The following is a 17,247-nucleotide window of genomic DNA, read 5'->3' as shown; positions in this document are numbered from 1 at the left end:
CACAATTTTATTTCGCAAAATAATATAATTTGAGAAAATTTGTCCATAATCAATAATATCAAGAATAACAATGTTTCTTGTAATTTAAATTTCAAATATGTAAATATGTTGTACTATTCAAAGCAAGCTTACGATAACAACACATTACATTTGTGCAATATTTTAATGTTCTTTTAAAGTATAAGTCATTTTTTGCATAGTTTGATTATCATTATTTTTTTGATTAATTCGAAGTGATGATCTAATTTTAAGAATTGTATATTTATGAATGTAGGGAAATTTTATTTTGCATTGCGAAATCTAAAATAAATTTAAGAAAGAACATCACTCTTATTATTACGCGAAAAATATATTTTTTTCTAATTATATATTAATATTATATTTTGATGCAAAGTTAAAAAAAATAAAATAATAATAATAAAAGCAAAAATCAAATTATGTTACATCAAATTATGTTGTGTAATTACTATTTTCACAATTTTATTTCGCAAAATAATATAATTTGAGAAAATTTGTCCATAATCAATAATATCAAGAATAACAATGTTTCTTGTAATTTAAATTTCAAATATGTAAATATGTTGTACTATTCAAAGCAAGCTTACGATAACAACACATTACATTTGTGCAATATTTTAATGTTCTTTTAAAGTATAAGTATGCAATACTATATTTGACGCAAAGTTGCAAATAAGCAAAAATATCAGATATTATATTTTATATAATATAACTGTTATTTTTGCAACTTCATTTCGCAAAATAATATAATTTGAGAAAATTTTTTTACGGCCGACGATGTTAAAAATAATGATGTTTCTTGTACGTATTTGTAAGTAAGAAATGTAAATTTTAGGTATGTTATTGCTCAAAGCTAGGTTGTGATAACAGTGCAATTACATTCGCGCAATATTCTAATGTTGCTATTTCCGTAACATTTGATCAGAAAAAAGATAAATTTGAAAAGCTATGTCACATAATGTTCCTTAAATTTTAAAGTATTTCTCTTGTTTTAACATTTTTTTATCTTGTGTTTTGGCAAAATGTTTGAAAAATAGTAGAAAATATGTTGTACTATTATATTAGAAACTTCCTATTTGCTTAAACTTACACACATTATAGATAAAATTGCTGGTTGGTATCGGTTCTATAAAAAAGAGTGCAAGCGATATTGTAAAACAGTACATCATCGAACTTCGTTATATTATCTTAAGCATATACCATACACTATCAATAGATAATTGATATCTTTTATTTATGACAAACTTTAATAAAATATTGTTTCATTTGTTGTTAAATAAGAAAATTATTTCAGTTACTTCATGTATGACGCAAAATCAATTGATTATAATATTATTTCAATTGTGTTTAATTGTAATTGTCGCATCGTTTCTTTTTATCAGCGTATTTCTAAAAGTAAGTATATGTTGCTTCATGCGATCTTTTTAAGCAAAAAAAAGTAAATATTTAAACAATTTAAGGCGATGTTAAATTTGCACGCTTCTTGTTTTTAATTATTTTCTCTACAAAATATTTGATTTATATATATTTCTATGTTAATAAATAAATTATTTTATCATTTCTACAAAAAAATTTAATTTTAAAAATTAACGCCAACTTGTATATTTGTAAAAAAATAGGTCGTATAAAGACGAAAAAAAATTTATCAAAAACTAACGATATAATATAACTAACGATATAATTAACGAGATAATGTTGACGATATAATTGTTATATTTGTGTTCGTAGATAACAAAAAATATGATATATAAAATAATATAATAAGATTACTTTTTACTTTTTTAATTGATAAATACTTAACTTTAAAAATAGTTTTAGTTTTTGTAAGTAAATTATCGATTTTCTTTAAATCTGTTAAGTATCAAATAATACACACAAACTCAAAGTTGCAAAGCTTATTCATTAAATAATCCTAATTGAATGCTTACATAAACTAAACAATACTCACACACTTTAACTTGTAATTTAAACAACAAAAAAATATCTCTTTTTCAGCATTAAAAACAATTAACAATGAAAAAGAAACAGAACAAAGAGTCGTGCCACGAGACACAAATGTTAACATTTGGCGTGCAAAAATAAAAAAAGATAAAGAAACTCACATTACCACTAAAAAAAAAACTAATCTTAATATCTTCTAAAAGTTTGTATAAGCTGCCTTACATACGTCTAGTTTCGTTTATGGATTATAAATCCGTTCTTTGTTATTGCATTGGGCAGCATGATAAATTTTTCCAGGAAACACGAAGTTATATGTAATATAAATATTAATTGTAATTTCCCACTCAACAATGTAACAATGTAACAATGTAACGTGTTATATAACAGTGGGAAATTATAATTAACATTAGTTAATATAACGTGTAACGTAGTGTTTGCTGGATTCTATCTCATTTTCGCCAAATATATATCCTTCATTTTAAATATGTACATACAACGACTATGAAGAAGACCTTATAAAATATATCTCTACCTAATATAATTTTATTAAAATATCCGCAAATTATTCCCTATTTGGCACGTATTCGACATCTCTCAAATATTTTTATTCATATACTTGTCACACACAAAAGTATAACGAATATCAATGTGCTTGCTCCTCTAGACGGATTAATTTAATTGTGTCCTTAATTATTTATGTTAATTACGATAGAATCAGTCCATTGATACTCGCTGTCATATAATTAATTAATCTTTTCGTATCTGATAAGGCATATAAGTTTTTTTATCTGATACTATTTGAATGTCGTCTAACAGGATATCTGTTAAAACCGTCAGACTACGGATTAAGATTGAGATTAGATTAGAATTAAATCAATCAGAAAAAGAAAACCAATCTTAAGTTTAGTGAATTTTGTTCTGATTAGCTAAATTTTACTTCAAACTTAATTTGTAGTCTGATATAAGTTTTACAATACAATTTTTTTACTCTATGATAATTACGTCCAATTTCATCAAGTACAAAAATAATATCAAAGATTTTATTTAAACTAATTGATTATTTTGGAAAAAACTTAGAGAGAGAGAGCCTATTGCCTAGAATGAAAAACAGACATTATACGGAATTGCCACAGTGATTACTTATATTGGATGATTAGAATTTACTTACGCGAAAAATTGATAAACTCTCTTTATAGGTAAAAATTCAAAGTTCCCCTAAACGTAAATGGAGTTTAATCATCATCGCGCGTTAGACATTTGGCGATCTGTGTAGCCGCTGCGGATATTTTTAATAAAAAACTCAGCAATGCTATTAAGTGTAAATGGGAAAATTAGTTGATTAGTTATAATCTTGAAGCCTCATAACTTGAAAAGTACTTAATGAAAAATAATTTTATTATATTATATTATAGTATATTATATTAGTATATTATATTATAGTATTTTGAAAAATTCTCGAAGTCAGCAATGGAATAACAAAATAAGGCTTTTCATTTAAGAGTTTCAAAGTAATTTTTATATAATTCTAACAATGCTTTCAAGTTGTCATGTTCAAGTTCACATTATATTAAAACTTTATAACTTTCATGTGGAACATTCTTTCCGTTTTATTTTCAACATAAGCGATTGTATCACTTGAAATAAAGTTCCCCTCTGTAGCCTAATATATGTTGATTATAAATATTGTATTTATGAAGACATATATAATATAAGATATATAAGTATATCGGACAAATAGCTTTGATTTTAATGATTCAAAGATTTCTTAGGATAACTTTATGAGAAACTAGAAGTTAAATATTAACAACTTCTTATTTAATACTTGCGCGCGCGCGAAATGTGCGTATGAAATTGCCTGGTAATTATAATTCTTTCTTTTATCTTTTTCTTATTAAGATTAAATTAATAATAATGTTATTCAAAATGTTAAGCAAATGTTTTAATTGAAAAAAGAGCTTTTAAATATATTTTTTTGCATATGATTTAAAAATGTACAAATTTTGAGAATATGCGGAGAAAACAATTTTTATAAAAAAGGAAAAACGAAAAAGAAAATTAATTAATTTTACATAAAATCTGTGTAAGATAAAGATGTTTCTGTGGCCGAATATTTAAGAGTTAATCATTATTAAAAGCATGATTCTTTAATGAAAATAATATTTTTTCGCTTTTTTGTATACATAATTAAAATTAAATTTTAATTAATGAAAATTAAAAAAAAATTTTGATTATCAATTTGTAATTTATTAAATATTCGTGAAAATTTTTGCATGTATACAATGTCGAGACAGTTTAAACAGGCTATATCCTAAAATCCGGACATATGTCTCAATATCCGATTGTAATGACGATTAGTAGCTGATATTAGTTGCTGATATTAGGAATTTATTTAAAAAAGATTTATTTAAAAGATAAACTACAATAAAATTAATGTATATACAAGATGTCTGATTCCTAATAATATATCGCTTATGTGCAGGTAGAGCGAGTGAAACTAAGATGAAAAATCCTCTACTATTTTGCCATTTTCACAATTAATAACGAGTTATTAATTATTCAAAATTATCGAATGAGCGCGTGTTCATCCGCTCCATCGGCAAATGACAAACACACAAGAGATGTGACCGTCTAACGTTACGCGCGTTTGTGACGAAATGTTTGGACGTGTACACTACAAGCAAATTCTCTTCAAGTTTTGTCATTTGTCGAATTTTACGTCTAAGGACCACTTTTATCAACTCCGATTAATTTAATCGACTGATTATTTCATTGGAATTAATCAATCGCAATCTATCCACAAATTTAACAACAATGATGATTAGTCAATTCCAATAAGAGGATTTTTCTACTCAACTTTACCCGTTCTAGCTCCACACAAATACGGTGTATCATTAAGAATCAGACACCCTGTGTATACACACACACACACACACTATTTAATTTTTATAATTTTCTTTTTCTCTTTCTTTTTAATTTTTTTCTTTATTTATAAATTTCCTTTGTCTCGAAACACAGAAATAAGAATACATAAAAAATATTACCGTATGTTATATTAATATTATTTCCAACAATTACAACATAATTCTTTAATAATATAAATATAATAAGATATAATAAATGTTAATAATTTATTAGATTATATAATATAATTTTACTAATAATTACAGAATGATTATATACAATAATAAATTAAAGATATCTTCAATAAAAATTATGTACATACATAAACTTATTTTTAAATATAAAAATTCGTTATCGATAAATTTAGGCAATCAGATATATGGATGTACATTGGGACAGTTATTAATTTATCTGATTTCAGTAGTCGGACATTGAAATTTATATAAAAATGATTTAAATAAAAAGAAATGTTCCAGATATTATCTTTAAAATAAGATATTTCTTTTAAAAAGTGATTTAAAATGCTTTCCTTCAGTACTACAAAAATCACTTGCTCTTCGTAAAATGACTAAAGTTAATCATTTCATATAACATCAGCGTATTAATTATTATATAATATAATAAAATTTTATAACTCTAAGTTTTTAATATAAAGAAACATACATCAATACATCAATAATTTTTTAAATATTTATTAATATTTTAAAATTTATATTTATAAATATTTAATAATAATTGCTTTCTCAATATATGATTTGAAATTGGGACATAACTAATGAAACATTTACCTTAAGTAATTTTCCTATTGCATTACATTGATAAATCGACATTAATTTGCATTATTTTTCAATCTTTTATTTCGTCAGAAATTCGAAAATATCTAACAATTCTGATTCGTAACATTTTGAAAAATAACAAATAATATTCATAATAGCATTTTTGTTATAGCTGACACTCGAATGCAATCATGTTTGTGATATGGACAACGTTAATTATATTAATCAAAGACATAAACTGCACAAAGATGTGGAAAAAGTGAAATGTGAGATAATTCGATAAAAATGGAATTTTGTTACATATAATTATATTTATTTTACTATTTAAAAAATATGATAATTTAAAAAAATTTATCCGAATAATAATAACCCTGAAGACAAAATATTTTTTGCTTTAAAATTATATTACATCTATTTTTATTTACAATAAAAAAAAATTATTTTATTCTAGATCGCCTTTAAAAGTAATAGAAAAAATTTTTAGTTTAATGATTTAAAATTAGTGATTTAGAATCTAGATCAAAACTTATTTATATAAAATAGAAATGTGCTTTAATAAAAATGTAATAAAGAAAAAATGACGAAAATCTCAATTTTTTTTTATATAAATACTTTTAACTATTTAAGATGATTTATTTAAAGTTCTAGTGTGATGTAGAGATTAGTTGTTTTATAAATAAAAATTAAATTTTTAATTTTAGTTAACAATTGAATTTTTATTAAATTGTTTATTATTTTATTAAATTATTTTATTATTATTTTTATTAAAAATACAAATGAAACAAATGATGGTATAAATAAAATAAAATTCTATAGAACTAATCTTTGTGCCAGTTTTTAAACCAGCTAAACTTTTTGTGTTATTTTTAAGTACGTTTTAGAATAATCTGTAAATTTTTCATAATTCTTTTATTGCAAATGTAAAAATTATAAAAATAGGTATAATACATCCTTAAGGCTAGAATAGCCAAAGTTATGATAATTTTTTAAAAAGATGATTTATGTCATTTTTTCAATTTCTAGTTAATCTTAATTATTTATTTTCTTAAACTATTGAAATTATAAGTTAATGATTTATGTAGGAAATTGATATTAATGTTAGGAAATTGCATTTTCTCGTACATGTCCATCGCGTACGTAGTTCCTATGGAGTACTAATTTTGATACAATATTTTAATATTGTTATTGTATATTACCGTTAAAAAGACAAAATAATAAGATGCCAGCAAGAAATAAACATAGGGCGTAGTTCCTCTTACTCCACAGACGGACATACATTTATCTAATGCGATCAGCCATTATATATGTTAAGAAGCAAAACTCACTACAATTAAAAATGCAATGAAATATATACCTTATTCTCGAATCATACATATCGCACACACGAAAATTTATAATATAAGATCCTTAATGTATTATAGAATTTTTGCATGGGTAGGCCTATTTTGTAACTTTTAACGACAATACCGTTATCGTTATATTGTTGTGCAGCTTTTTTATCATGTATTATATCTGTGCAATGATAACGATATTGTTGTTAAGACTTATAGAATAGGCCTACTGAGGAGCCCGGTGATAATTGAAGATTATCGATATAAATTGTTGATAATAAATTATTAATATAAATTTATGATATTTAATATAAATATTTGAATAATAAATATTAAATTCACAATTATTATTATTCATAATTATTTATGCATTACTACATATGCTTCATAAATAAGTATGCATACTTACACTGCTATAATATCATATATATTGCCAAAATTATCATTTCTCTTTTACAGTTATCATCTTTGTATGTAGATGTAGATAATCAAATGGTACACGCATACATATGGTAAACAGATGGTAACTATAAAAATGCAGTTTTAAATAAGATTAAATATGTGCAAGTTAATAAATACGTATTTTTGTCTACAAAATATCAGCATAACAATAAACGAATAAATTAATATTATATTTTGAGTTAGCTAAAAGATACTGTATTTATTAAAAACTTATTGAAAAATGAAGAAAAGTATTGAAAAATAATATAGATTACTTTTACGATTAAACTATTAGTACATTCGATAATAAATATTGAATTTTATAAAAAATAATGATTTATCTATTTGTACACTTAATATTTCGGCGTATTTCAATATTCAACTTTTTAATATAAATCTGTAAAAATATTATATATCTTGCACTTTTTCGTTACTTTTCCATTTTTAATTATTCTTAGAATTTATAATATTTCGGTTTTAAATTAAAAGTATAATTTATATCGAAATATATTCAACAATGTTTCAATTATTTTTATTTTTCGTTTCATTGTTGCTTTTAATAATTTCAGCAATTTATTTTTACCAATGTTTCTATTAAATTTTTTAAATAAATAATTAATGTATATAATATCGAGTTGACATCGAATGACATTAAATAAATGTTTTCTTTAAATTAATATTTTAAATGAATAATTATCCATACAGCATAGGTCTTATAATTGTATATTACAATAGCATTGCAATGTTGCTACAATAATTGCAAAGTTTATAAAATAAATATTCAATAAATGTTAAATATTATTTCTATAATAAATTGTACAATGTATAATTAGAAATGAATATTAAAAATATATATTTAAACGTTGATACGTTTAACTAAATTTAAGAGAATTTTACAAAATTATAAAAATTTTTAAAATGACTTTGCACATAAAAATCATCAAAAAGTATATATAAATTAAATATGAAGATATTTAAACTTACTTAACTTTATAACTTATTTAACTGATAGAAATTTAAATGAAATGTAAATATATTTTTAACATACTAATTGAAAAAAATTAAAAAATGTAAAAGAAATTGAGTAATTAATCAAGTATTTCATTACATGTATATCAAATGCTCGTATTAAACTCGTATTGAGATTAAGATTAGATTGGAATTTGACCAATCCGAACAAAGCTAAAGAGATTATTTTTTTTTCCTAATTAATTAAATTCCAATCTAATTTTAATCTCAATCTCCAGTTTGATATCGGCTTTACAAATATTCAGCTATTTAATTCTTACAATACATTTTCTAATATTTGACTAATTGTTGAAAAACTTGCCATTATACAATAAATAAATTTAATGTAAAACCTGCCATTTACTACACATAAAGATATTGTCGATATTGTTGATATTATATATGATATTGTTGATATTATATATTATAATAAAAATACAAAATAGTACAACTTAGAAATGTTACGCAATAATGACTAGTTTTCTTACAAACATTTATAAAATTTATGTAAAAAAAATTAAAACTTGTTGATTTTTTCAAGGTTTATCACCATAGCTGTAGATATTAGAAATAGTAACAGATAACAAATAAACTTATAATCAACATGATATCTGCGTACTACATAATATTTCTGCGTACTATATGCATAAACACATTGTGAAAGAGGGCAATATCTTATCAAATCTATATAATTCTATATAATTATATGTTATTATATTATATTATATTCTATAATAATTATAATATTTAAAAAATGGAACGATACTTATCATTTTTAAAGAACCTTGTAAAATGTAAAATGTAGTATAATAAGACAATATTAACTTTTTATCAAACTTTAGATAATACTTTAGATAGTACTTTAAAATAATTATTTTTCTGTATTTTATACATACAATAATTAAAACAATATTTAATAGTAATTAATTTACGAAAATTGTTAAAATGATAACATAGACATATGCACGCATGAGTACCAGGCTTGCGTAAATAAAAAGTGCATTATATCGGAACCTTCAGTGTTAAGAGAACTTGAAATTTTAGTTGAAAATATAAATATAACATTTGTGCTAGTTAAAATTGAATTTATAAATGTGAATTCTTGTTAAATTTTGAAAATTTGAATTCTTATTAAATTTTGATTATGTTTTTTAATTCTTTTTTTTTAAATAAATTCATGGATAAGTAAAAATATCCCTATCTTTATATTTATATTAAAAAAACTTCAGAAAAGCTGCTTTTTGCACAATTTTGATGATATGCATAATATACACAATAATCATTTATTTAATTTCAAAAAAATTATAGGTATTATAAATTTTAACAAAATTATAGTTTTTATATAAATTCGAACAAAATACTGTCATTATTAACAATGCAGCCATTCAATACATAAAAATATATAAATATATATATATATATATATATATATATATATATATATCACATTGGACATAAGTTTATTTGTTATTTGTAAGAACATTTGTAGTATTTGCTCTTATAATAACAATATTCTTGAAAGAATAAATAAGAAACTTAATTTTTTAATATAAATTTTATAAAAGTTTAAAAAAAAATTAATCGTTATCATTAATTTTGCAATTGTGAGAAGAATATTGCACATATAGTATCTAGATTTATTATAATTGTGAAGATAAAAGAATAAAAAAAGGAAACTAAGAAAAGAAGATATACTTGAAATTTTTTTGAGAAAGGCAATATGCAACAAAACCTAGCGCACGTTTCATCTTTGATCAAAAAAAGAACAACAAAGGTAAATATACTGTAATATTAAATTTTTATTATTTTATTTTATTACATTTTTAATATTTTATTTTAAATTTAAAAAGTTATTTTTGTGAGAGAATGATTTGTTTGAAATATTTTGTGAATTATATAGTATCCACCGCCATGTAAAATCGTAAACAACATAATAATCGGTGATGAAGCACCGCTTTTTACGGATTGCAACAGCTTTGGTGAACTGCTTTTCGAGAAATTGAAAAATAATCCGCATGTCATAGGACAGGTAGATATTAAAATAACTTTTACGCCTAGCTTGTTCATATACCATAAGCAAACTGAATTGTTTGATAAGCTTAGAAAATATATTATTTTAATGTGTTGCAGATAGACTCGGTTACGGACAAGCGGATAACTTTTTCTGAGATTAAGGACCGTAGTGTCAGATGCGCATTATGGTTGAAAAATCGTGGAATACGCAGCGGAGATATCATCGGCGTTTCCACTCATTTTGATTATACAGCACCTTTGCTCGGCTGTCTCTTCATCTGCGCTCATTTTTATCCCATTCATCACAAAATCAGTATTCGTAAGTTTTTTTTTTATCATATAAATTTTATCATTATTACTTTTTGTTTATAAGAATAATACTTTTAAGTGTTAAAAATGATCTTAATCGTCTGAATGAAAATAACCACATGAAAGGTCGAAACGTTTGTTTTATTAAGAGTTATTCAGCAATTAAGGCATTGCCGAACAAGAAGACCTGACTTGGTTTTCATGTTTCTTTCTTGAATTATTTAAACAATTTTATTCAATTTAGTTATTTTATATTTTACTAGAACATTATCGAACGCACGCTTCGCGCGCGTCACATGTTTCCTAATGTTCTTTTTATTTTTCACTTGATCTTTTCTATTTATTTATAGATTTATCAAATATTATTTATTATTTATCTTTATCTTATTAAAATAATATTATATTAAAAGCGTTTTGTAAACAATTTTGAATATATCCAAAGAAAAAAAGAAATTTTTGTCGACGTAGAAACAAATATGCAAACTTTTAAATGCTTGCAATTAACACTATTATTACAATACTTATTATTATTATATTACTATAACACAATTATTACTAGTATATTATAATTATTATACAGAATTGGGAAAGTTACTTTTTAAAAGTAATTTGTTACCTTTACTCATTACCGAATCAAAAAAGTAATTATTGTTATCGTTAAGAAAGAAAGCATTACTTTTTTGAAATGAGATCAGATTAAATAAAAAATAAATTTTTCTCATATTTTTTTTGTTAAACTATCAGTAAAAATAATAAAATTTTTTATCTTAAACTGGCAAGACTAAAAAATTTAAGAAGATTTTAAAATATTCAAAATGCCAACATACAAACATGTAGTTTTCATTAAATTTATAAATACGACAAATTTACACTTTTTTTTATCCTCAATTCTTTGTTAACAAATTTTTAAAAAGTGATATTTTTAAAATTTGTTTTTGTGATTGATTTATATAATAAACTATTTTTAAAACAAGTTTTAAATGTAATAACTATGAGTATCAATTGAAAACTAAACATTGAATGTATAGAAATTATGTCCTAAATAGTTTCAAAATAAAAAATGAACGGTGAAAGTAACTGTTAAATTCGTTACCGTTGAAAAAAATGTAATTATTATTCGTTACCGTTACAGTTATTAAAAAAAAAGTAACGCCGTTACTACTCCATTATAAAAAAAAGTAACTATAACATTAACAGTATTACAATTAATACGTTACTTTCCAACTCTGTTATTATATTATTATAACATTATTACTGTTATACTAATAACTCCTTCGCATATACACATAAGTTTTAAAATATACGATTTCAATGATTTAGCTGTTCGGAATTAATTGCCCTTTTCGGCTCGATTTCGAAGGCGACACCTACAATTCCCCCACCGCTCGAGACTTAATGGCTGAGTTTTATGAGCCTCAGGAAGTTATATTAAAAATGCATCGTTTCCACCTTACTAAACTATTATTAAATCAATTTTTTTATTAAATTATTTTTATTTTTATAAACATTAAATTTTTTTAACATTATTTTATGTGTTTTAATGATAATGTAATTTAATGATAATAAATATGTTTATAATAGAATTATTACATAATAAATAGAATAATTAAAATTTTAACAATAGGTTTCCGCATCACCCATTATTGTTGACGCGTTTTCTTTTTAGTGGTTTCTCCAATAGGCCTATTCCATTAAAAAATAAGAAAACAAATATATGACTTGGCAGGAAAATAAAATTCTATATTGTAAAATATGATATATAAAGAATAAAAAAAACGAAAGGAAGAGCAATTTGTATAAAAATATTAATTTAATTTTTTGAATCGTTTACACTACTAGAGATGATATATCCATAGAAATTTTAGAAGAATTTCGCATCAACGAGGATGCACAAGAAAAGAAAAACGTTCTTTGAACGATTACTATCTCTAATGCAAACTAGTTTTTCCAAAATTTCTATTGATATATCATCTCTACTAAAATCATGCATACAACGTAGAAAATGAAATTAATTTTCCATCTAACATCTAAACAAACAAAAATTATATCGGTCACGCTTTTATTTTTTTATTCCTTATCAAATCATATATTTGATACTTTTCAATAAAATAGAAAACTATTAAGTACGGAAATTACTAAGGAAACCACTTTAAAAAAATACGTCAATAATATCTTACGGGTGATGTGGAAACCTATTGTAAAACTTTAATTATTCTAATTATTATATAATAATTTTATGATAAACGTTTTATCATTAAATATTATAAAACACATAAAATATGTTAAAAAAATTTAATGTTTATAAAAATAAAAATAATTTAATAAAGAAATTAATTTAATAATAGTTTGGCGGAAACGGTGCATTTTTAATATAAGACGTTTCTGAGGCATAAGGCTACGACAGCTCGGCCGTCTCGAGCGATAGTGGGGGAACTACAGGCATTGCCTTCGAAATCGAGTCGAAAAGGGCAACTAATTCCGAGCACTGATTTAGCTCTTTAGATAAAGTGCTGCGAAAAGACTAATCAGCATCGCGCCAACATTTTGATATATTTCGAGATTTTATTAACATGCCTTTCTTTAGAAAGGATAATTTTAATTAAACAAATAAAATAAAAAATAAATTAATATAAAAATAAATAAATAAAATATTATAAATAATTTATAACTAGATTTATAATACTACTTATGAATTAATACTCAAAATATTCGATATCGTTTTATTGTTTTTGAAATCATTGGAAGTATTTTATAAAAATAGTAAATCTAATTGCATTTACATGTTGTAATGTTTATGTTGTACCTGTCGGTGCAACAAGAAAAAATTTCGGGATTCGATTCGCCTGAAGGGTTGGAACCCTTCAACGAAGAGTGCTGATAGGAGTATGCGAAAAAACTTGCAGTAACACTCACTATTCTTGTAAATTCCCTTTATTTTCCCCGTTATTACAAATTATCTCTTAAAATAATTAACTTTCCATAGATTACGTTTCCGTACTTGCGTTAAATTATAATTTCAATCGCGGATTGAGACGATATGTCAGAAATTTAGAAACTTCCGCGGTCAGCGACTAATCAGCCGTTTTTATAATATCCGCGATTTCAAAAAAGTCATTGAATTTTTACAACTTAAATTAATGTTAACAATTTTTTTATATGCTTTATCTAAAAAATGTAATAATCAATAAATCATGCAGAATTAATGCTTAACCCGCATCTAGTGCATTTATTCTATAAAGATATTTTTTATTTAATTTGCAATTTCATGAATTTTATTTTGCAAATACTTTTGGATCGACCAGTCATTTATTTATTTATAACATGGTATCATTCTCACAAAAATTGATTTTAACAATAATATATAAATACTGTAACATTTTTGATAAAAAAAATTCGTTAAATAAGTTTGTTTTTAAATAGGTTTTAAGTAGTTTTTTTAATTTCCTTGCGATAAAGTACGTTAACTTAAGCTTAATATTGATTATTTAGTTCATTATATTAAATATCCTTTCAATATTGTAATCGTCATCTTTTACATTTATCACAGATGACTGCCGCTTCTTGCTGTCTCTGGCGAAACCCAAAATTGTCTTCGTGAATGCGGATATGGTAGAAATTATGGCGAAGGCTGCGAAGGAAGAAAATTTAACTATTGAATTTGTGACTTTCGGACATGCAAAAGGATTTCAAAGTTTCCAGGAAATTATTCAGAAAGAACAAGATGTGATCGATGATTTTCGTTGCACACCAATCTCCAGTTTGGAGGAGACCGCTCTGTTCACTTTGTCATCCGGAAGTGTCGGGCAGCCTAAAGTAGTAATGTTGTCACATCGCGCCTTGATTAACAATATGCTTAATGACACCATGTACGCCACAGAGAGTCAAAAAGTGGTAATGTGGTTCGCAACTTTGCGTTGGATTACTGGTATTATAATGGTTCTTCGGTCGATCTATTTTTGCAAAACACAAATTATTACTGGGATATTCGACGCTGAACAAACGTGTAAAATGATCAAGAAGTATAATGTATGCAAACTTCCAAATTTCCATTTAAGTTAAAAATTAATTTTAATAGTATCATAATACAAGAATATTTATTGGTAGGTAGAGTGGTTTGCTATTTCATCCGGGATGTTTGCAACCATCGTAAAAAATAATCTTTTTCAAAAGTATTGTTTATCGTCCTTAAAGAAGGTATGTGTAGGTGGTGCAGCTATAAGATCGCAATTGTTAGAAACGGTGATGAAAGCTTTGCCGTATACAGAAATTATACACGTTTTAGGTAAATAAAAAAAAAAACTATTAATAGGTTATACTTATTAATAGCAAAATGTTGGCATGTCGGCAAATTGCCAGCAGATTTAATCAGAACATGTTAGCAGATTGCATCTAGCGTCAACTATTCCTGCATTCATCTTAGGTTCCGTCGACAGACGTATTTGTAAAATATACCCAGATAGGCAGATTGGCAGCAGAAATCGAGCAAATCTTGCTGACGTGACTTGCCAACTGTACAGAATATATTAATTTCTTTATTAACATGTTGGCTGACGAAATCAATTTCGGTATGCTTTCCGTTCGGCCAGCGCAGAGAGTCGAGCGCGAACTGGGTCATATGGAATATAAACAAAAAAGTTTGACAGTATCATGATCCATGGCCACGTTACCTAGACAAAAAGTGCAATGTCAGTTCCTAAGGACCGACGCCGGTCAAATGGAAAGATCAGTATCTCAAGGTCTCTAGGGACTGACGCCGGAGCCAATGTATTAATAAAATAGTTAAAAATTATTCTTAAAAAAAAAAAAAAAAACAAAAGAAGTTAAAAAAAATTAGAAAAGAAACATTATTTTTCAAGATTAGAATTAATAATATCTCACAATTGAAATGGTTACGAAAACACAACCTGTTCGATTTCTTTTGCCAATCTGCTGGCGGCTCGTGTCAGCAGCCTCTGCTCAGTTTCTGCCGTCAATCTACCGGCAGATCACATCAGTAATTAATCTGCTACCGTTAATTTGCTGCCTGGATATGTTCTGCAAGTCTTGCCAGCAAAATCTAAGCTGAATGCAGATGCAGTTGATAATAGGTTGCGCTGACATGTTCCGATCAAGTCTGCTGGCAGTCTGCTGACTGCTAACATTTTGCTCTCACCAGAAACTTTTGGCAGGAATGTGCGAGCTTAGTGGAACTGTTGCTACTCAGAGAGAAGACGACAAGTTAGGTTCTGTCGGTTATGTGCTTAAAAATGTACAACTAAAAGTAATTGACATCGATACTGGGAATACATTAGGTCCAAACAAAGTTGGCGAACTTTTATGGAAATCGCCTTACATGCTGACAGGATACTATAATAATCCTGAAGCTACCAAAGAAACTTTAACCAATGATGGTTAGCAGTGTTTGATTTTTTAATCCGCGAGTAAGTTAATTTTTATTAAACCAAATATATGCTCAAATGTCTTTCTCAGGTTGGTTGCGCAGCGGTGATTTGGGTTATTACGACGAGGATGGTGAACTTTATATTTGCGATAGAATCACAGAAACTATTAGAGTCGATGGATTCATGGTTTATCCGACTGAAATCGAAAACATTCTCCAAGATCATCCAGCTATTCGCGAAGTTGCCGTAGTGCGCATACGTGACGACATCAATGAAGAACGCCCGATCGCTTTCGTGTCAAAATTTCCTGACGTAGAGGTTGATAATTAGTTTCAAAATTTCGAAAAAAAATTATACTAATCATTAATTTTATTTGTTCCTTTTATAATATTATGCCTATTCTTTATTGCTGCATTGAAATGCAGTAAAACTTATTTTTTTCGCTTTTGTTAAACTTCAAATATATATATATATATATATATATATCCATTCCATTTTAAATATACATAAATATATACATTAGTTTAGATATAAAGAACAATTTTGATTGGGAATTTGACAATCTTTAATATTTTCTTTTTTGGAAAATATTTATTTAAAAAAAAAATGTATAATTTTTTATAATTTCAAATCGTATTTACAGGTAACAATAGAGGAGTTGATAAAATTAGTAGCGGATAATTTAGAGGATTATAAGCATCTTCGTGGTGGTGTGCAATTCCTGGACGAACTTCCACATACAGATACCGGCAAAATTGCAAGAAAGCAACTTAGAGAATTAGCAAAATGCTTTGTATCTAATTATGTTACTGCCTAATTATGTTACTGTCAAATATAAAATAATTAATTTACTATTGGTATAGTTTTCGCTGTTTTTCTATTTTTATCTATTTTCAAATAAACGTATAGAATATTTTTTAAATAACAATAATATAAAATAACATTATCCGATAAGCAGAATTTTAGGCGCTTAATGATTTCTTTTTTAAGGCTCGGTTCTCTCGCGGTGCGACATGGATTATGTGACGTCAGAGGCGAGAAATGATATGTAAAAAGTTTCTTGCGTCGCATAGCTTTGTCCTGTACTTTTTCCTTAAAAACATGATATTTTCGTTCTTCTTAAAACTT

General features: G+C 25.2%; 1 protein-coding gene across 2 annotated transcripts; it reads left to right on the top strand.

The window, feature by feature from the left end:
• Window positions 1-440: 440 nt before the first annotated feature.
• LOC105431027 (luciferin 4-monooxygenase-like) lies at window positions 441-16,973 on the top strand. Of its 2 annotated transcripts, none has more exons than XM_089074383.1 (9): window positions 441-1,413; window positions 10,029-10,190; window positions 10,317-10,445; window positions 10,547-10,748; window positions 14,286-14,764; window positions 14,843-15,020; window positions 15,907-16,128; window positions 16,208-16,437; window positions 16,763-16,973. In XM_089074383.1, the coding sequence occupies exons 2-9, from the start codon at window positions 10,137-10,139 to the stop codon at window positions 16,934-16,936; spliced, it is 1,668 nt and encodes a 555-aa protein (XP_088930509.1). In that variant the 5' UTR covers window positions 441-1,413; window positions 10,029-10,136; the 3' UTR covers window positions 16,937-16,973. The 2 variants fall into 2 exon arrangements, with proteins under 2 accessions (XP_088930509.1, XP_011643242.2); XM_011644940.2 differs by lacking the exon at window positions 441-1,413 and adding an exon at window positions 9,394-9,724.
• The last annotated feature ends 274 nt before the right edge of the window (window positions 16,974-17,247 follow it).

The sequence above is a fragment of the Pogonomyrmex barbatus genome, unplaced genomic scaffold, assembly GCF_055798465.1.
Source record: "Pogonomyrmex barbatus isolate J1 unplaced genomic scaffold, ASM5579846v1 scaffold17, whole genome shotgun sequence".
In the NCBI taxonomy this organism is placed as follows: Eukaryota; Metazoa; Arthropoda; class Insecta; order Hymenoptera; family Formicidae; genus Pogonomyrmex; species Pogonomyrmex barbatus.
Note: the sequence above shows the minus strand (reverse complement) of the source record. Positions and strands in the feature narration are given on the sequence as shown.